Consider the following 22,768-nt stretch of genomic DNA (forward strand, 5'->3'; position numbering starts at 1 on the left):
TCATCACATGTCTAATGTTGTCCTCTGTCTCCATCTCATCCATCCAACATGACTTCCTGTGGACAAGCCGGTGCTGAAAAGTGAAGACTGTAAGTTTTTGTTGGACGTGTTGGAGCTTGGTGAAGGCGACACTTTAACAATGGCCCAGTTCCACTTTGGCATAACGACCCCCTCATTCCCCTTCACTTTCCCTTGGGCTGTTCCATATGTTACAAGTAGGAAGGAGCAATATCTAGGCTACATGCAGCAGAGAGTGGGAAGGTCAAATCTCAGTTGCTGTTTGCTCACTAGCCATCATTATTTACAATGCAAGGCTACGTAGGCGTGTTATGGAGCCATAATGGAAAGACCAGCCTCTTATGAGTTGGAGCGATCACATATGAGGGATTTCTGGAAGGTGATAGTCCACGATTTCACAGAGGAATTGCGGATTCAAAACTTCCAGATGATCTGCTCATGTTATAAAGAGTTATGCAGTAGCATAGTATCATGTTGTCTATAAAATACAAAAAAAGTGTTAGTAAGTTTTGTGTGTGTAAGATTCTGTTGTGTGATCAAAATGCATGTTTTTACAGTGTTCTTTTATTGTGACCATCCGAAGACACACCTGTGTAGTAATGATGCTGTTTAATCAGCATCTTATGCCACATCTGTCAGGTGAATGGATTATCTTAGAGGAGAAGCACTCACTAACACAGATTTTAACAAATTTGTGACTAAAATTTGAGAGAAATATATCTATTGAGTGTTTGTGAAATATCTTAGATCTCGAACTTGAACCGTTGCAAAATGCAAGCTAAAACACAACAACAACATCTAATTTTTTAGAAAGCTCAGTAATTTCATGTAACAGTTGGTCACTGCAGTTTTGATCAAACAGAGAAAAATAGAGCATTTACTGGGTAGTAATTTCAGTGGTGGATGAATCCACATTTAGTGCTCCAGTGAGTATTTCAGGCAGCATCAAGTCAGAAATAAACAGTGTGTGTGTTTATAGTACTCAAAGAATATGATATTCAGTAAACATATACTGGGTATCATGTACAGTATACATTGATGTGTTTTTAGTTATCCTGGTTTGGTTTTGTAATCTGATTTTTTAACAATAAGAAAAACGGCAAGTCCAGGTTTCAATCCAGCATTGACCTTTAAATATTGAAAGCTGGGATGGATCAAGACCTGCTGGTTAAAGACACAGCCTTTAAGAAAAGTAACTGTTTTTGTGACGATCAGATAGATTTTCATTCATTTACATCTAAATCTCTACCAGGCCACTCTATCACTTCCTATTGGTCAATTGCAGAAACCTATTTGGGAAAGGATTCAATTGCTCAGTCAGACATATTCACTAAATTTGGCAATGTTTGTAAAAATCGTTAATTATCAATGGCCAAATTTTGTGAAAGGCCAATGCAATTGTTTGGATCTCGTGGCTCCCCCTGTTGAACAATGTCAGGACAATGTCACACAGAGCTCAACATTAATATTTAAAATATTCTAGGAAGGATTATACAAACAATTTCTGATTTAGAAAGGTAGCTGACATTTAACCAAAGAAAGGCATGAATTATAGTAGCAGGACATTATTTTTCCTTGTCTTGATGTGTTAATCATTGCCCCCCACCCCCACCCCAGTAGGTCTTGTGACAAGCTACAATTCTTTTTTTTTCTGAAAAAAGGCAAATAACTACTGTTGCAATGAAGAATATAGAATGAAATGTATAATATGTAGAAAAACTCTACACACAATGCACTAGCTCAGAAAAGCAGATCCATTGTTGTAATTCTTTGAATAATGCAAAAAAAACAGGATGCTATACGAAATGAAATGAGTATAATGTGAATTTCTCTAAGGGGAAATTGTTACTTTAGTATTCTATTATTCTGTTCCCCCTCATACTCAGTCTATAAAAAGGTTAGAGTGGCCAACCTTCCCCTCCTTGTGTTGTTGTCCACACCCGTCCATTAGGAGCTGTGGGTGGATGCAATGCTGCAGGCTCCCCTCTGGCTGCAGAACACTCAGCATGCACAGACTTTCTGTACCCGGAAGCCGCCACTCACTCTTTGTTGCAACTGCTGCAGCAATCATTTCACATAAATATAAATGGTAAATGGACTATAGTCTTATTGACCACTCAAAGCTCTTTAACACTACATGTCAAATTCACCCATTCACACACATTCACACACTGGCGGCCATGGCTACTGTACAACAACTACCGTACTGTGCCACCTGCGACTCAGTAATCATTCACACACACTCACACTCAGATGACACAGCATCGGGAGCAATTTGGGGTTCAGTATCTTGCCCAAGGATATTTTGACATGTTGTGCAGAGGAGCTGGGGATCGAACCGCTGACCTTCTGATTAGAGGACGACTCACTCTACCTCTGAGCCACAGCCGCCCCATATAATAAAAAAACATTAAACATATAAACAACCGGGAGTTTGCACTGTGAAGGGCTTCTGATTAAGGCGGCTAAAACCTTTAAATGTTGCACATTTGAGGGGAGACTTCTTGTCTGTTTGTGTTAGGATCAAAGTATCTATAAGGATCAAGCATTTCTTGTATTGGCATAATAGCATGACTGAAATATGATGCAAAATTCTGATCAATATAACTTTATCAAGACACTTCAATAGATTCCATCAAATTAGGTCAAGCCTTTAAACTCTGAAGCCCTTCCACTGAAGGTCCATGTGAGTGTGGGTTTTAATCATCTTTTTTAATTATGTATTATACTACATTTCCTATGAATGCAATGGATAACCTAGAAACATAGTTGCTGTTATTTACATAGAAACACGTGCTTAACTGTTACTTAATTTGACAGGAAAAAACAATAAAGTTTAGAACTTTAGGAAGAAATCATGTAAATCACACTACATGGTTGAAATTATTGTCATATAAAAGCCAAGCTGGCAATTTATGAACTGCATATAAAGATCAAAATACCTGGTCACTGATTGAAACAAAAAAGCTGCATTTAGAATGTCTGTCAACTGATCATAATATATCATATAGATAGACATAATGTCTGTTTTATTTTGTCTAGTGGTAGTTTATGCATTAAAATAATAGTAATAGGTTGACCCTTTCAAACCTGGAGTGACATCCCATTACTTGTGCTGCTTTCAGACACCTTTCACAAGTTTTAAACCTTCGAACCCTGAGCAAACCTGTGTAATTTCTTTTTTTTTTTTTACTATATTTATAATTATCAAAATTAAATATTGCCTTGTTTGTTCTTTCTCTCTTTCATTCTTCCTTTCTTTCTTTATTTCTTGTTCTTTACTTTTTTAATTTTTAATTAATTTTCAGGTTATTTTCTTGTAGTTTTACCTTTTTTCACATTTCATGCTAATTTTTGGATCATCTCCTTTTTTAATTGCTCATTGCCTTCTTCCCATGTTTTGTTGTTTCTTTGTTTTGTTTTGTTTTTTAAAATTTAAAATATAATGCCAATTTGATCAGGTTTCAATGGGTTGATTACTTTGGGAGTTTGGGGTTGGAATGATTGCTTTTGTTGAACCAAAAAAATTTGCTTTAATGGAAAGATATATGTAAGTAAAATATGTTACATGGAATGGTGAATGGCGGGACATTTGATTTTAAAAAATCAGGAAGTAAATAAGCAGATAGAAAAGTAAAGCTGTTGTAACTAAAATGTTTGGATGGAGATTAAAATCTAAAAGGCTGCGGCCTGGTTTCATGTGCATCCTTTCCATCAGCTGCTGCAGCTCTATTCAAAGGTTTAGCATATGATGCCACCTACTGTTTATTTGGCAGCATTACATTATTAAATCCTTCAAGCAACGGCATGATGACCATCTGCAGTTTCAGTTTAATAACAATACTACCAAGAGACATTTGTTGTTAAAACTAATGTTTGGCTAAATGTCAGCTACCAAACTGTGACCTTAATTATGTAAAGAACTGCCAACTTATTTTGACAGCCTCTGTGTTTGCTTCCTGTTTGGTCATCCAATTAGATTTGTGTTTTAACCTGTTCAGTTCCACCGTCCATTTCAGTGAAGATAATTTTTCCCAGATGTCTAGATCTATGATTAGTGTCATCTGACTCCACCCAAATGTAGACTGATCTGATGCCAATCACAGTCTAGTTTAGGTCTATTCATCACATTGTTAAAGTTCATAATTTGTGTTTAAACTGCGTTTAAAGTGAACATGGCTTGTTATATTACTGATACATGTCAAAATATCATACAAAAGATTTATAGCTTCTATTCAGGATTTTTTTCCAAAACATCCATTCGCAGAATGGACAGAAGATCTGAGTGTCACAGGAAAAAGAATGGGGGAACACAGTTTAGGTAGAAAATAATGTTCTCATTTGATTTTCTGATTAACCAATCGGCTTTTAATGCAGCTTATTGATTATGTCTACAGAATAATGGTCTATGTTGCTTCACTGTTTTCATGAGATAGTTCAGAAATGGAGGATATTTTGGGTCAAAATGGTTATATATGTATATATGTTTGTCTTAAAGCATTACTTTAGTCATTTATTCATTTCATTAAAGTTCATTAAAAATAAACAACCTGACATTTTTTGATTAAAAAAAAAGCTCTGTTAAGATCATTTATTGTCATTTGCATTATTAGGTGATTTCTGCTGTCAGTTGATAGAAAAAAAAAACACAATTAAGTATTGCCAAAAAAAATACTAATGATTCATGAGTACATTCAGAGCGGAAAGCCATCATGACAATATTTTGGAACATAATTGGGTTCTGAACAGGTTAGGACCAATGCACGGTGAAATGAGTATAAAGTTTCTATAACTTCAGCTGCCCCTTCATCAGCATGACTGTGAAGCTGCTCTGATCAGTTTTCTTATTCGGATCAACAAGGAATGAAATGATGTGTAATGTAAAACGGCTCACCAATAGTGACCCGTTTTACATTTTGGTGTTCACTTATAACTTTTTAATGTCATATGTTTTGTCTCCCCATCAGCAGCTCTTTTTAACCCTTACTAAGCTGTCTCCTCCTCACTCTCCTCTCAGGCCTCCCACAGATGACTCAGGAATGCGTAACAGCGCTGCAGCTGCTGCCCTCACCTCCACGCCTCCCAGCAGCCTCCCGTCCCAGACCAACCCCTGCAGCCCGCCAGACTCCGGCTCCTCCCTCACCCCCTGCTCCTCACTGCCGCCCTCCGTGTCGCCCACCCTCACAGATGTCTTCGGCCTGCCTACCCCACCCATGGGTAGTGGTGGTGGTTACAGCCTGAGCTCCTCGTGCGGTGGCAGCGGGAGCTCACGCTCCCCATCACCGCTCACGCTGATGCAGGCGGTGGCAGCCTCGGGGAAGCCCTTTGCCTCCAAGCCCATGGAGCTTTGGAGCAAGCATGATGTGGCAGACTGGCTAGAGAGCCTCAACCTGGGGGAGCACAGGGACGCCTTCCTGGACAATGAGATCGAGGGCGCCCACCTGCCCTCGCTGCAAAAAGAGGACCTGATAGACCTGGGTGTGACCAGGGTGGGCCACCGCATGAACATCGAGAGGGCCCTCAAGCTGCTGCAGGACAGATAAGCCCAAAGGAGACGCGCAGCGACATGCAGAGTCAGGGCCAAGGAGAGGGAGGTGTTACCGATCACTTTTACCGATCTCTTCATTAGACATAATCTCAAGTCGTTGAACTGGGTAGAAGTTTTGTCCAAGCTGATGCTGCCTCTTGCTGTTTTTGTCCTCTCTCATCCTCTGTCGCCCTCATCTCAGTGCTCCGGTCTTGTCCGCCCTCTGCTTCCTTCTCACCGCCCTGAGCATCAGGGGATCATGGGATGTCGGGCAGAACTGCAGAGGGAGAGAGAAGAGAATAGCTGCTATGTCACATCAAGGAGAGCGAAAGCAGAGGAGGCCAGTACAAAGGACTGACCAGAAAACAAAAACTCTAGGAGAGTGCGCTTACTAACTCGTCTGGAAGTTTCTTTCACATAATGACTTGTGCTCACCCAACTGCTTTGGAATACTAAAGACTTTTTCCATACACCCGGTGTGGGTGCATGAAAAACCAGCTGAGCTGGTCGTTGCTCCTTTTCTATCTTTGCTAGAGTTTGTTCAGAGAATAATATTTCTTCACTAGAGTCCTACCGGAGTTATATTTCTGGGTGCATCTAAGGTTGTAGAGAAAAATTTGAGATAGACTCCATTTTTTTTTGCTTTTCACTTGTTTGTGTCAAAAAAGAACATTAGCTAACATGTTTAAATAAATGCGAAACCATATCTCGTGTCGATGCACACACACATACACACACACACTTTATGCACAGTGCCACACACTGACAAACAAGAATACACACTTTCTTCACAGACAACCTAAGCATGTATACACACACCGTTACTACAATGGCCTTTTTCTCCTGAGAGAGAGCAAAGCATGGAGAGAGGTGGTCACCAGAGGAGGAGCTCTGCTGTAGCAGCGGGCCCCAGGGTCCCTCGCCAGTCTACACCCACCTGGTGTCCACCGCATCATGCAAGGAAAACCGAGAGGAGGACACGAGGTACAAGATGGACAGACAAACGTTGGACCAGAAAAATTCTCACCTTGAAATGGTTTGACCAGCTTGTCTGTCTACAAAGGGTGTCCTTGTCCCTCTCTTCTAGTTTTGTCTGTGTGCGTGTGTGTGTGTGTGTGTGTGTGTGTGTGAGTGTGTGTGCGTGCGTGCGTGTGTGTGTGCATGTGTGTTAGTGGTTGACCCAAAATATCATTAGGCCATTTTAGCTCTTCTCACGGATGTGCTATAGGCCACAGTTTAGTGAAACTAGAGCTGTTCTTTACTTTTGTACTTTACTTTCTTCATTGTGTCAAATCTCCTTCCACTCCACCATTAGCAGGTCAATACTTGGTGTTCATGTGGCCCCACAAAAATACTAATGTATACAACACCCTGTGTGTATGTGGTAGAAGTTGAGGGTTTTTTGGAGAGTGTTCCAAAGTTTATGTGTAAAGGAATAGTTGGATATTTTGGGAAATATGCTGATTCGTTTTTTTGCTGAGAGTCAGATGAAAAGATAAGTGGATAAGGGGGCAATTAGCTTAGCATATAGACTAAAAGCAGCTCCTTTAAGTTATTTAAAATAGTGAAATGTCTCTGCAACTGTTGGCAGGATTGCCCTCAAAGTCGGTCCAGACATGCATGTTCCCCTCTGGATGAAATCTTATAACCTTGAACGATCCAAAAACTTTTCCCCTAAGACCAAAATCAGGTCAATATTTTGATTTGTCGTTATATTAAAATGCCTGTAATACTAATAACATCCCCATCAACCTCAGCTGGACTTTGTAGTTGGCAGCTTGCTAACACATTAAACTAAGGTGGCGAAGAAGGTACCTTATACCTGCTATAACATCAGCCTGTTAGCAGTTATATGAAGTCATCTCTATGTTCCTATGATCTTGATAAAAACTAACAGTAAGAGATTGGTAAAAGCTATCTTCCAGTTCAAAGTAAAAACCATGGAAGGGAGATGGGCATTTGAACTCCAGTCTCAATGGTAAAAATCTGTTAAGCAACTGTGAAGATATCAGTCCCTAAAGTCAGGATAACTGTCCTGCCCACAAATTTGAGAGTATGGCTTTCAACGAGTAGAAGATCAGTAGCTATGAGCTGTAGGTGAGTGACATCAACATTTGACGTGAAGAAATAAACATCACTGAGAACACAAGGCCCCCTGAGCGGTCTGGTCATAGTGTCACATTAAGAGGATATAAAACTGGGGAACATGGAACCCTGGGAACATAGATATGCTCTCAGTTGTTATTATGAGCATGTTAGCATGCTGATGTTAGCATTTAGCTCAAAGTACTGCTGTGACCAGTAGCCCTACAGATTCCCCGTGGCCATTAGCATGGCTCTAGACTCTTGGGGCCCTATTTAAACTATCTATTGTACATGGTCTACAGTGCATAGCGCAAGTGCATTTAGGGCATGTCCAACCACTTTTGATGTTTACACTGCGCATAATCTTGGTGCAAAGTCAAGCACAAGGGGCAAAGCATGGATGTATTAAGAAGATCTGGATACAGCACAAAGGCGAGACCCTGTTCATTCCTATGAGAGTTGCTCAGCAGTGCATGAAGCAAAAAAAGCTCTATATCCATAATATGAAAACACCTGGATCTTCCACCTTAGGCATGAAGCTTGCACACTAGAGACTTACGCGTCCAAGCATGGCAAAGTGTGCCCGAGCAGGTAACATCTGCAAGCAAAATGACGGACTTCTGGTTTAGCACTTTGCTAGCTTGTCTAAAAAGTTTAATCTTGCAGCTCTTTTAGACTTTCTAAACGTTGTTGAGCTGGATGGCTTAAATCTAGATAGTAAAATGAGTCGTTCGCGGGGGGTTTGATGCTCACAAAAAAATTAGCCACTGATTTACAGACTTCTCTTTCCCAATGTAGTCAATGGGGAAAAAGTCTTTCTGGACCCATGGGCATTACATGACCGACCTGGACTGTGTAATTCCACTTTTGGCTAATATGTAAAATTTGCTTCAGAGCCTGGCACACTTCCTGGGGGCCTGGGGCAAAGGGCAACTCATCTGTGCATGCCAGTGTGTGTAACAAGCAGAGAGTGCACATATTGTGAACCCAGGTGCATCTTACTATCTGAACAATGCGCCCTTTAAATAGCAGACAAATACTGAGGACTTAGGACAATTAGGACCTTTTTTGACCAAGTTCTTTTTTGTTAATCAATGACATGATTGCATTCTGCCGTCTCAAAATGATAAAATGCAAAACATGCCCCTGACCTTACCTCAGCGGAAGACCCACATATCCATGGGTGCACAGATTGCAGCAAATACATTTGCTACTTACACAACATGGGCACCGTGCCATGAAAATACCAACTATATTGATCTGAAACTAGCAAAGAGAGTGGTGCTGACCTTGGCTTTGCACTTGATGTAAGATAGGGCGTTTGGTCTCTCAATGTTTCCCCTCTTTATGCTGAGCTAAACTAATCTACTCCTGGATCTGCTCCATATTCATGTTATCTTCTCCAACTCTCAGTAAGAAAATGAAGATGCATGTTTCCCAAAATATCAAACTGTGTAAGGCTGTCATTCGATAGCATTTTATTGACTTTAAATCCAGTGTCAAATCCTTTTGGAGGCCTTTTTAGCTTTCAACTGTTTAAAATCACACAAGTTATAAGCAACCTAAAATCTAAGGATTAAACTCAAAGGTTGACATTTAAAGAGTTTAAACCTAAAATGACATGTTTTCTATAGAGCTAAGTGACTACCTGAACTTTTTCTACATTGTTCTTAAAAAGCGAGGACAATTAGGATTCAATAAGAGATTTGTTAGCATCAAGCTAACTCGAGCTCAACTTTAACCAGGTCCCAAATAAACCAAACAGCATCCCAATCTGGAGCAGCTGTTTAGGGGAACCAAGAGTCATGTTTTAGATAGAAACAGCCTTCAGTAGAGTGTTTTCCTCTAATAAATAAGGCTGGAGATGCAACACGGCGTTAACAAAGCTGTCATAGAGACAGTCCCAGCACAGATCTTTTTTGAAAAAGGTATTGACCTCAGCCAGATGACATGGAATCTAACAGAACATTGCTGGCTTTTACAGCAGATGGAGATTCTTTGGCTTCAGGGTTTTATGTTGAATTACGTGTTCACGTAAGTCCACATGCCTTGTCCTGCCCTCTAACCACTGTGCAAAAAATAAGCAGAGAACAACCTGACAAAGCCGGCAGATGTTCATCAGCCCTGAGTGAGATTAGAGCGGGTTAGAAAGCAGTTGTGGTCTGTTGCAGATGAACTACACGGGACTAGAAGCTTCTCCAAGTCCCACATTCTTATCCTGTCTGGCTGCAGCTCCAGCAGCAGTGACAACAGTTTTTACAAGGGTCCAATTTGAAATCAGCATTTATAAAGCTGGAAATGTGTGTGTGTGTTTGCTAGTAGAGTACAGGCTGGTCACAAGTAGAACTACAGTTTGTGTTGAAACGTGTATATAAGAGTGTTTAAAAGGATAAAAATGTCTATTTGATTCTATGTATAGCTCTATTTCAAAGGTTTAGAGTAAAAAAAGAAATTCTATGAAAGCTGATTTTTAGTTGCCAGAGCTGACCTGAGGACCGCAGCAGTGGTCTCATCACCCATCATCCTGCAGAGGATGCCTTAACCAGCTCTCAGTCCCTCCCTCACTGGACCTGTACCACTGGCAGGTTCTATCGCTCTACACACTCTTAGAAATAAAGGTGCTAACTAGAACCATATTGATTCTTTGGCTTGTTTCTGTAGGAGAACCCTTTTTGGTCCCTCATCAAACCTTTTATTAGGATTCCAACTCAAGCCCTTTCAGAGGGTTCTACCTAGAACCCAACAGAACCCCCATGATAGGTTCTACTGAGAACTTTTCTATGGTGTAATAGTTCCACCCATTGCCCTCTTGGGGATCTATTCAGAACTTTTCCATCTTCTGAGGGTGTTGACACAAAACGCATTAGGAGGTTCTACAGAGAAGCCTTTATATTCCAAGGGTTTCATCTAGAACCTACCCAGAGAACTCTACTGAGAACCCTTTCATATTCAAAGGGTTTCATCTGGAACTCACCCAGGGGGTTCTAAAAATAGTAATTGATTACATTACCCATAGATACCTTTCCCACTAATAACATTTATACATACAAAGAACTGTTTCTTCAAGAACAGGTTCTTCAGAAACAAATGGTTTCTGGGTGGAACCACAGCCCTTCAGAATAAACCCTTTTGGAACCTCTATTTGTAAGAGTGTAGAAAAAAGGAGCGTGTGTTTCCTCTCAGAGTAGATTCTTTCAGAGCACGTGCTCGACAATAACCCAGCGTCTGAAATATCTATCGTTAGACAACACCTTTATCTGGTTTCATCTCTCACTGCGCAGTTTCATGTAGTTGCAGCTTTAGAGGAGGCTAATGAAACATACACAAGCTCTGTGTTCTGTGAACATTGGGAGGCTGGCATGGGACAATGCTGCTATAATCCTGTTCCTGTTTGAACATGTAACTTATTTTAAAGCAAACAGCAAAGCGTTGAAGGGGGTAGAGAAAAGCACAGTATTTTTAAGATTTGTATAGAGTTCTATGAAATTTTATAGAGGTTATCTGAACAAAAGCTGTTTAACACTGACGTGTGGATTGCCAAAAAAAAAAGAAATACTATATAGATAAAAACGTGAATATTATTAGACTTATGGGTTATGTATGAAGCAATATTTATTCTGAATGAATCTCCTTGGTTGTGTTTTATTTTCCCATTTAAAAGTTACATATCATGACGCAATCTCTTGTCAGTGTTTTAATGAAGTGTTGCCTAACATAGATACACTCTCTACTGCTATAGCAGACTTTTGGCCAATCAATTGACCACAAACCCAGGTATCTTCTGATGACCACCATCTGCCTGACCTCATCTCCTGAACCCCCCCAGTCTACAGTGTGTGTATAAAAAGAGCAAAATGTGTAAATTTTAAAATATATATATATATATATATCTGCAGGCCATCTTGGTAAGAAACTATATGAAACCTCTATATACATGTATACATACATAAATCCACCAAAAAGATTAGTGGTGGCTGTTGGTTTCTCTCTGTGGATCAACATTGTCACTGAACAGTTTTCTCTGTGAAAATGTAGAGCTCAGTAGATGTAGTAGGAATCTTTAAAGAGCATCACTGTGGTGTGGCGCTTCACCAGGCCATGTTTAGGACAGGCATGGCTCACTAACCCACTTCCACTCCCCTTCAAAACACTGCTCCCACCTTTCTCATTGTCCAACAATTGGGTAACTGTTTCTTTTTTCTTTTTTTTTTCTTAATTAATTTTTTTTTCATGAATAGATTTTATTCTTTGATTAAGTCTTCATAGAGGCTAAGATGTTTTCAGTAATTTGTGCAAAGACTTGTGTTCATGTTTTCTATGTTGCTGTAATTTTGTGCTACTAAATCATCATAGAGTCAACTAATTACTGAAATGAAAAGAGAGAGAATTTCCCTGTAACTGCACTCTTCCTTCTCCCTACCCCCTCAAATCCTTGAGACTTCTTGTATGGCAACCAAAATTCACTGTAAGAAATAAATATAATATTGCACTATGTGTTATCCCTGTTGGTCCTTACAGCGCCACCTGGGTGGTTGCCTGTGTTTCACGCTGCACAACAAGAGCCAACCACCAACACTTCTGTTCCAGTTCCTGCACCTAATTTTAAACTGTTTAGAGCAGAGGAAATTGATTCAGTACCCCAAAAATTGGTTCTCTACTAATTAAACTTTCTTCATGATAATGGTTCAGCACAAAACTTATGGAAATGCGGGCTGGTTTGCTAGATAGCACCAAGGTTCCATAAATTCTGAACAGAACCAGTTCAAAAAATAGAACTAATTTGGTGGAAAAGGGTTAATTTCTACTAATGTTATTTGAGGGGTTGTCTTTGCTTTTTTTTTTTTTTTTTCTTTTAGTTATTTAGATTTTTAGTTTGCAAATCTATAATAAATTATATTTGTTTCAGGTGAGGGTCTTTGTTTTTTCAAACTTTTGGCTAAATGTTGACCATATAGCTCTAGTGTGCCACAAGAATAATTATACACTTTTATATATAAAAAAGTGTTTTTTCATTAAACTCATACTTACTTTTTTAATAGTTTTTAATATTTTTTTAACTCCTTTATAATTTATCTTGTGTTTATTTTTACCATAAAACACGAAAACACAGAGCTATAAGAACCCCAAGAAACCTAGAGTGATGTCAGTTTTCTTAGGCTATAATAAGACATCTTTCATGTGTTTTTTAACCCTTGGACCTGGAGCAAATTGGTTTGATTTCTTCGGAAAAAATGGGCACTTGGGAAGAAATGTCCTACAGGAAATTAGTAGATTTAACTATATTTATAATGATCATAATTATATCTTTAAAATTATTATTAATAATTTATACATAATATATATTTATATATAATAATATAAAAATAATAATTATTAAGTGTATTATTAAACTTTTTTCAGGTAATTTGCTTGTTTGTTTTTGACATCCTCTTTTTTGTAATTTTTTTGTTACACTTTTTACTAATTTCTTGCAAATTCATGGCTAATTTCTTTTTAAGTTGCCTGTTGCCTTCTCTCTGTGTTTATGAGAGAAATCAAGCTCAGGATTCAAAGGTAACATATTAATAAAAATTAATTATCTGTACAAGGTGGTTCAATAAGAGGAGTTCATTCTCCTCTGGTTACATTAATGACTTTATTATCTTTTGTATTGTATTGTATTGTATTGTATCTGTAAGTATTGAAATTGAATTTAAATAATGCATCATAAAATTACATTTAAACAAAATCCTAAACTTACCAATTAATAATTCAATTACTTAATCAAAAAAATCAGCACATAAAGGTTGTATTAAAGTTAAAAAAAAATCATATGATCAATATATAAGTAATGGCATAAAAAATGGCATATAAACATCATACGAAAGTATGTCAAGTATGTCCAAAAATAATTCAAAAAACCATCATAGCATAGTATGTTGTTAAAAATATCATAAAAACATCACAGTATAGTGTGATACAGGATGCGACTTTCATGTCATGAAATATGTACTGTGGACTGTTGTTTTCTTTATTGTAAAGTTATTCATAAATGAATGAATTAATTCATTCAAAAATCATTTAAAAAAGTTTTTGAAGAGTTTGTCGTCCAAAATTACAGAAAACATCAGAGCAAATGTCTTTCAAAAATCATCAAAAATGACAGTTTAGTATTTCATCCAAAAATCCTAAAAAATGTCGAGGTACAGTATGTTGTCCAAAAAAAGTTTTTTTTTTAAAAAAAGCTACAGTATATAATGTCATCTATAAGTCATAACAAATGTTAGTACAGCATGTTGTTTAAAAAAAATCATAAAAATGTCATAGTATAGTATGTAATTTAGAAAAATCAGGAAATATTGCCTGTAATTTAATATATTATTAAAGTGTCATAGTATAGTATGCCATTTAAAGGAATCACAAAATAGTTATGGTATGTATTTTTAAAAGATAATTTTAAAAAGTGATAATATAATGTTGTTTAAAAGAAATCAGGGTGGGATTGTATAGTATGTTGTTTAAAACATCAGAACAAGTCATTATACTTTCATTATATTAAAAAAAGAAACGATGTATTCTCATTAAAAAAAATCATAAGTATATCATGTCGTTTAAAAATATGAAAATGTCATAGTAGTGATATATTTTTTAAAAAATCATAAAAAAGTCATAGTATAATGTCGTTAACAAAAAATTGAAAATGTCATTGTGGTATCATTTCATAAAAACTGTCATTGTGAAGTATATCAAATATTATTATTAAAAATAAATAAATATGTCATTGTATAGTATTTTGTTTAAAAAAATCCTCAAAATATCATAGCATAGCATGCCATTTAAATATACAGTATGTCGTTAAAAAATTTATAAAAACGTAATATTTACATATGTTGTTTAAAATAATGCACCAAAAACAAACTTAAAATTCATAGTTCATTTATTGAAACTAAAAAAAAAGAACAAGCAGGTAATGATGTGATTTAAGCAAACAGATGTAGAGATAAAAATAATGCATTTGAAAAGGTCACTTTTTTTTTTATAAAACCCCAAAGATGAAGCAGGCCCTCACACACACATACCTGTTTACGCTACACTACTGCGAAACACAGACGAGCACTTCGTCAAAGCTGCCGTCTACTAGAAATAATTAGTGTTTGGAGAATACACATAACCATTTTCCCTTCACAACAGCCTGATATACATTTCTACTCTTAACTGCCCATTAATCATACGTACTCACACTCAGCACACACTGTTTGGTCACCATGACGAATGTTAGCTGTGCTTCCGAGTGTTCGTCATCATTCCTCCATGTGCACATCAACGTGCTATGACACGAAAACCAGAGCGTTCACGGCAGCAAGACACAAATTTACAAGTCTCGTCCACATCCAAAGAAAACCACAGTGACAGGGAACAAAATATGTTTCAGATCAATCATTTCTCAAAGCCTCATAAATCATGACCTCTCTGTACATGATTCTGAGCATAATATCAACAAACAATGTATGAAGATGATTAAAATAATACTCAAAGCTGTAGTATTGTTGTTTAGCGTGTGATTTGCCACAGCGGAGATGAAGTTTTGGACATTCTGGCCCCGTTCCTCTGCGACCAGTCTGAACATCAGTAAAGGAGGATCATTTATGATCAGCACTAGAACTGATGCAAGTGTTGAGGAAAGCTAAATGGAATTTAACTTCTGTGCAACACAGCAATGTGTATGTGGACAGATCGAGGAGCAGAGCCCTTCATCAGCTTTTTGGTCCACAGTCGATGTATTGGACAGTATATAGCCATCAATATACATAACAATCCAAAGTGGAGGCTTGTTTTCCACTCGTGTCTGCTCCTGCTTACATTAAGGTTACAGTTAGTGCCCTGAGCCCCGTGCACAACTCTCATTAGAGACATTTCAGACTCGTTGCTGACGTCACTCTGGTCTTTGGTCAGACTGAAATTCCTCTCCGATGTAAAGAAGCAACGATACCTGCAGCTCAACTCGAATTCGGTTATAAACAAAGTTTCAAAATGTAACTTCTGGCTGTGAGGCAGGAGGTGAACTGTTGAAGTCATCTCGGGCCCTGAGCATACATGTTGCATTTTGTAGCTTTAACTAAGACAAAGTGGAGGTGCAGAGCAAAGCTTTATTAAGCCCAGATAATGAGTTGTATATATTCTCAAAGATGCCTCGTCCTCCCTGTCCTCTGCTGCACGCACAGAAACAAAGTGATCTGAGAGTTGGAAAGGTAAAGGAGGGCTGGGAAAAAGGAGCAAAACAAAGCTGGGTAGGAGACCTGAGGACGTCTCGCAGTGTCGCAAGATGAGATGGAGAGAGAGAGGACAAAGTGTGAAAAGAGGGATTTCAAATTGTCTCCTTCCTTTTTTTTTTTTTTTTTCTTTGCACAAGGACGGGGACACAGGTTGGCTTGACAGGGCGTCATCATTGCCGAACTTCCACATAGTTGGCCGGGAAAAGGCCGTAGGCGCCTCTGCACACGCCTCGCCACCAGCCCTCGTCGATCATCTCGATGTTGGTGATGATGTCATCGGGGTCAAAGGATATCTCATCATCACCAGCTAAAACGGGAAATTAATTTTAATTTAATGAGACATATATTTCAAATTGTCTGTGTACATGTCCACATAAAGCTCCTAAAGGATGTCTCAATCAGAAAATGTTTCTTTTGGAAAACAGCCTAATTCAGATTATTTAAACAGAATATGCTGTTTATATGACCCACATCACTTGGAATATTGGTGTGCAAGTAACCATAGCCAGTGTTTGTGTGACTACACTCTTACTTTTTCAAAGTATTTAAAGCTTTGGACCTCGAGTTGATGGGTTTGGTTTAAAAAACATGGAGCAATGAGCAACTCTGTAAAACATTTTTAAAACTTATTATTATTATTAGTAATAATAATAATAATAATAATAATAATAATAACAATAATAATAATAATTTTAAGGGCTTTTTCCACATCGTTAATTTTTTTAGTTTTTGTTTGACTTTGGTTTTGTTTTGTTTCCAAACATTATCTTGTAATTTTCTTTGATTAACCAAATTAACCAATGTGATCTTGAACAACACACAGATGCCTCTCTCTGCATATTGAACCTTGTGTTGCTGCAGCCTTTACATCTCTATGATGACATTCAGGTGTGTATGATGCCGTGTTGACAGTGACACATAAATGTAAAGGCTAAAGCTCCAGCCTTGTGAGAGAGCCCTCGTGGCTTCAACAGGTTAGATTGCCCTCAGATGGTTGTATGTGGCTGCATGTGTGAAAGGAGCTCCTGTGGGAGCTCAGTCACAGCAGAGTGACACAGAGACATTAGTTAGCATGTCCTCTGAAGAATGTGCTGCTGGAGCTCAGTGATGGAGCAACTCACATGCAGTACAAGTGTTGGGATCTTTTTAGAAACAAAACTAGCAATGACCAAGACAAAAGCTACTGATGTTGCATGTCGCTCTGCAGAGCACCATGATTTTTTGGGGGGACTTTCTGGCTCTTTATCAAAGTTCAGCACTGTCTTGATTGCAGCTGGTCATCAGCTCAGATTCCGCTGTGTAATTACCCCAAAGTTCAACTCTATGTGAAAGCAATGCCTGAATTTACTTTGCTTCTGGAAGCAAATCCAAAGATTCTGGTGCATCCAAATAGATTTCTGTTGAAACTTTCAGTGGTGTGACTGAGTTGTCTCATACTGTGTCCCAGATGAAGCTCCACTCACAGCTCTCAAACTCACCTGCTTGGTAGTCGTACAGGGCCACTGCTGTCACCCCGAGGTCCTCGCTGTACTCGTACTGCTGGCCATCTGCAAGAGGATGATGTTTTGTGAGTACACATGAACAGTTAGTACATGTTTTTTATTTTTGTGTATTGTATTGTATATTGTATATAGTTTCCAGGGTTTCCATTGTCTGACTTCAACTAAAACACAAATAAACTGTGCTCTAGAAAAGGATAAGCACTCAATGATGATCCTAGGGTCACTGATCAGCAATAATGACTTAAATATAAAGGCCAGAGAGCAGTAATAGAAAAGAAAGAAAGAGGAGGCAGAGCCAGGGTGGCAGGTCTAAACGGACTAAAAACCACCACTGCCGGATCGAGCTGAAAGCTCTGCAAGCTCCACCTCTTCCCCGTCACACGGACAGGGATTTCGACTGAACACAAGAAACTTGAGCTCCAGGAAAGAATAAGCACTCACTAAAGAAACTAGGGTCACCAATCAGCTATTATGGCTTAAATATAAAGGTCAGGGAGCAGTGAAGACTAACACATCTTTGGGGTCATCAGGTGGGAACCTCCTTTCATCAGTGTTTCACCTAGTTGGTCCAACAACACCTCCAGGAGGCTAGGCAGTGAAGGCGTCCCAAAGCCACTCGCCTAGTGCCAGCTGTCACTGCTCCTATACAGCCCAAACAGCCCTGCCACCTTCAACAGACCCAGGCTCTGCTCATGTGAGCTCCAGGTAATGGCAGTACCACCTGGCTATCACAGGTACAAGGCTAAGTTAAGCTACTACAAAGCTATCACAGATACAAGCTAAACTACTTCAAAGCTATCACAGACACAAAGCTAAGCTACGATACAACATGGCTATCACAGATACACTAGCCATGCTAGCTAGGTTAGTTATCTCATAGTGATCACAGCCCAAACAGCAATGCCACCTTCAGCAGGCTCCGTTTATGCCAGCTCCCGGTAGTGACCATGCTGATGCTACCTTCTCTGCATCACACTTGCCTTACAGTTTAAGTTTGTGCAAGCTTTAGGTAGTGACAGTACCACATGGCTATCACACATGCAAGGCTATGCTACTACTTGGCTACCACAGATACAAAGCTAAGTTAAGCTAACACATGGCTATCCCTCAGGAGGCTAAGCTGAGCTAGCTAAGCTAGCTAGGCTGACTATCACATGGCTATCACAGATGCAAGGCTATGCTACTACTTGGCTACCACAGATACAAAGTTACTACTACACATGTAATTACTGTTTTTAAATTGAGAAAATCTGTTGAAGTACAGGTAAAGCAAAATCTGGGATTTTTTTCTAGGCATTTCTAAATGTTAGAATTATGGAGTTAGATCATTAAAGGGTTTTTTTTACTGTCAAATGCCACACTCATATAAGCATAAGCAGAATATCCATCACTAACAGAGCTTTTAAATGTGTCAGCCCAACTCAGCTACTCGGCCAGTCACCTAACAATGGCTTAAACACAGCCCTTCAGCAGACACGCCCCCAGTGTCTCTGGGCAGACAATACTGCCTTTTTTCATGGTTTTGAAACTTCATTTTAAATATATGATAATGTTTTTACTTTTTCAAATTTGGCAGGCTGGTAAATAATACATTTTTCTGTGATGTGACAAACTCAGAACACATAAATATTTATACTTGTACTGTCCTATCAATCAAGGCAAAAAGCCTAAAAAAAATCTAAAAAAAAAAAAAACAATAAAAAAACTAATTAGCCAGAAAAATCTTTATGTATGTTTTTGTTTGTTAGCAAATGTTTTTTCTTCTTGTTTTATCTGACAATATTTCAGCCTAAAACTGAGGAAAATTATTTGTGTTAACGTCTTGCCTCTTCTTGACTAGCATACTAATAATTGATTTTTAAAATAGGGTTATTATTCATGTGCAACCCTTGATGAGACTCATTTTACTTGGAACATTATGTGTAAGCAAAGGTAGCCTATTTTTCAATAAAAAATATAGATTTACATGCCTTGATGATGTCATTCTTTATCTACCCTGCCAGCCTTTGAATGGTTTAAAAGCTTACTATGATTCATCTTAACCCTTAGGGACTGTTTGCCACAATTTACACGCTTTTCATTCTTCATTTTTTGATAATTTTGGCTGTGTTCATGTGTATAGCATACATTTTGGCAAGACTGTGTACTTCTGTTGAATCTTGGAATTTCCACGTCTTAAGAACAGTCTAAAAAACACTGCAGAGACAAAATTGTTACATTCATGCGCCACTGAAACCCATTCAAACTGCAATTTTTGATCCCATTTATCCCATATTTGGCATATGGAGCAAATATAGGCTGTTTCCACTAGGTGCACTGTAACAATCAATGCTGCTACTAATAACTGACATATCCCAGGCTGGGATCATCAAAACCAAAACAAAACAAAAAATCTACATTGCATGTAGTATACTGAAAATAATTCATTTTTGTGTGTTTTTTTTAAATCAGAAAAACATGGTTGCATCATGACAAAAACTGGCATGCAACAGGTTAAGATTTCAAAAATGTATACATATTTGATATTTATGATTAGGACTGATGCTGGTTTAAAGAATAAACTTTGTGGAAGTAGAAAATTATATTAATGCATAATATTTTATATAGCCTGATTTTTTGTGCAGAGCAGTATGAGTGAGTATTTGACACTGCATGAATAATATATATATATATATATATATATATATATATATATATATATATATATATATATATATATATATATATATATATATATATATATATATATATCAATGTTTCTGCTCATCAAATAATTCATTTTTTGTGTTTGTTTTTTTTTCATCTTAAAACATAGTGGCATCACAACAAAAACCTGGCATTTGAAGGGTTAAAATTTTAAAAAATTAATGAAGACTTGATATTTATGATTAGGACTGATGTCGGTAAAACATGATCTCGATGAAAGTAGAAAATATTAATAATGTATAGTATTATTCAAAGCTTGATTTTGAAATGCACATTTTGTGTGCAGAGCGATGTGAGTGTGTGTTATATTAAAGCAGGCCCTAAGGGTTAATGACTCATGTATCAAGCATAAATACCAAACAACTGCTTCTTTCTGTACAGCAGCCAGGTTAAAGTGAGAGAGGAAACAGCCACCAACAACACAAGTGAAAGGAGTGTCACCTCCTCCTGCCGTCTCCTCAGGGGTCTGGTAGAGTTCCTCCTCCTGGTGCTGTGGCTCTGTTTCGTACGGCTGCTCTCCGTTCTCCTCAGCGGCATCATGGGACACTTCCTCTGTCTTCTAACAAGGCAAACGCAATCTACTTAATGACAATAAAATTACTGTTCATCTTAATCAGCTTCAGTGTATTAACTAACTTCTAATAATGCCAGTAAGAGGTTAAAAAAATGAGATCATTGTGGCCTATGACCACCAAAATCTAATCAGTTCATCTTTGAGTTCAAGTGGAGGTTTGTGCCACATTTGAAGTAAGGCGTTCTTGAGCTACTATGTTAGTGAGAATGGGATGGGATGTTGCATGATGCAGGTGCTATGTTAGCCTGACTCATATGGCTATGCCAGCTGTGACTTCTCCTTTCACTGACGAATTTTCTGGCCTTTATATTCGGTGTGCAAGGGCTTTTTACTGATTTTGACGATAATCGCCAACTTTGAGTGTTTTCATTTTTATCCTCGCAGTTTGTGGAGCTTTGATTCGCAGAGTGGATAGCAGATCAGTGGATCCTATCAGACTGATGGATGAGAGTACACCCAGTGCATTGAACGATTTAGTCTCACTTTCCCTGCGCCTGATGTTCTGCTGCTCCCTCTGTGCCCAGAGTACGCTCTGCACTGAGAGAGTGTGAACCAAAAAATGCCTGAACGGTGTATGTGTTCCAACAGTGCATATAATGAAAGGTTCAGCTACAAAAATAGATGTTTATAACGTAGCCCGATATATACACTCACCGGCCACTTTATTAGGCACACCTGTCCAACTGCTTGTGAACGCAAATTTCTAATCACATGGCACCAACTCAATGCATTTAGGCATGTAGACATGGTCAGGACGATCTGCTGCAGTTCAAACCGAGCATCAGAATGGGGAAGAAAGGTGATTTAAGTGACTTTGAACGTGGCATGGTTGTTGGTGCCAGACGGGCTGGTCTGAGTATTTCAGAAACTGCTGATCTACTGGGATTTTCACGCACAACCATCTCTAGGGTTTACAGAGAATGGTCCGAAAAAGAGAAAATATCCAGTGAGCGGCAGTTCTGTGGGCGAAAATGCCTTGTTGATGCCAGAGGTCAGAGGAGAATGGCCAGACTGGTTCGAGCTGATAGACAGGCAACAGTAACTCAAATAACCACTCGTTACAACCGAGGTATGCAGAAGAGCATCTCTGAACGCACAACATGTCAAACCTTGAGGCAGATGGGCTACAGCGGCAGAAGACCACACCGTGTGCCACTCCTGTCAGCTAAGAACAGGAAACTGAGGCTACAATTCGCACAGGCTCACCAAAATTGGACAATAGAAGATTGGAAAAACGTTGCCTGGTCTGATGAGTCTCGATTTCTGCTGCGACATTCGGATGGTAGGGTCAGAATTTGGCGTCAACAACATGAAAGCATGGATCCATCCTGCCTTGTATCAACGGTTCAGGCTGGTGGTGGTGGTGTCATGGTGTGGGGGATATTTTCTTGGCACACTTTGGGCCCCTTAGTACCAATTGAGTATCGTTGCAATGCCACAGCCTACCTGAGTATTGTTGCTGACCATGTCCATCCCTTTATGACCACAGTGTACCCATCTTCTGATGGCTACTTCCAGCAGGATAACGCGCCATGTCATAAAGCTCGAATCATCTCAGACTGGTTTCTTGAACATGACAATGAGTTCACTGTACTCAAATGGCCTCCACAGTCACCAGATCTCAATCCAATAGAGCACCTTTGGGATGTGGTGTGCAGCCGACAAATCTGCAGCAACTGCGTGATGCTATCATGTCAATATGGACCAAACTCTCTGAGGACTGTTTCCAGTACCTTGTTGAATCTATGCCACGAAGGATTAAGGCAGTTCTGAAGGCAAAAGCAGGTCCAACCCGTTACTAGCAAGGTGTACCTAATAAAGTGGCCGGTGAGTGTATTTTCATCTTGGCAGGCCGCCGTATATAATAAATGTGTGGGAAATCCTTCAGGTTGCTTCTAGTTCAGCTAACATGATAATCAGTTGTGTGTACAGGCTGCAAAGTGCTGCCTAAAGAAACACAATTGTTGGTTTGGACACAAGGGGCCATGCTGTTCATGTTGTTCCATTAGTGCATGCATTGACCTTTCATGTGATTATTTAGTAGGCTTAAGATTTTCCACACTCCCTTACCTTTAAAAATGTTATGCAGAAACCTGTAACGTGA

The 22,768-nt window shown here is 38.7% G+C and overlaps 2 protein-coding genes across 9 annotated transcripts in view; one reads left to right on the forward strand and one right to left on the reverse strand.

Annotated features, from left to right (window-relative positions):
• LOC121942216 (SH3 and multiple ankyrin repeat domains protein 2-like) overlaps positions 1 to 12,122 on the forward strand; it is a 337,093-nt gene extending 324,971 nt beyond the window's left edge. For all 5 annotated transcript variants that reach the window (XM_088081324.1, XM_088081305.1, XM_088081308.1 and 2 more), the window contains one exon: positions 5,036 to 12,122. In XM_088081324.1, coding sequence (XP_087937450.1) covers positions 5,036 to 5,561 — 526 coding nt within the window. In that variant the 3' untranslated portion in view covers positions 5,562 to 12,122. The remainder of the gene's footprint in view (positions 1 to 5,035) is intronic.
• Positions 12,123 to 14,528: 2,406 nt separating this feature from the next.
• Positions 14,529 to 22,768, reverse strand: part of cttn (cortactin) — a 38,861-nt gene continuing 30,621 nt past the window's right edge. For 3 of the 4 annotated variants that reach the window (XM_088081338.1, XM_042484884.2, XM_042484868.2), the window contains 3 exons: positions 20,532 to 20,649; positions 17,361 to 17,429; positions 14,529 to 16,189 (listed from right to left, as the gene is read on the reverse strand). In XM_088081338.1, the coding sequence (XP_087937464.1) occupies positions 16,053 to 16,189; positions 17,361 to 17,429; positions 20,532 to 20,649 (324 nt within the window). In that variant the 3' untranslated portion in view covers positions 14,529 to 16,052. The remainder of the gene's footprint in view (positions 16,190 to 17,360; positions 17,430 to 20,531; positions 20,650 to 22,768) is intronic. The other variant, XM_042484876.2, reaches the window with a different exon arrangement.

The sequence above is a fragment of the Plectropomus leopardus genome, chromosome 1, assembly GCF_026936395.1.
Source record: "Plectropomus leopardus strain MGB_pleo_1.0 chromosome 1, ASM2693639v1, whole genome shotgun sequence".
In the NCBI taxonomy this organism is placed as follows: domain Eukaryota; kingdom Metazoa; phylum Chordata; class Actinopteri; order Perciformes; family Serranidae; genus Plectropomus; species Plectropomus leopardus.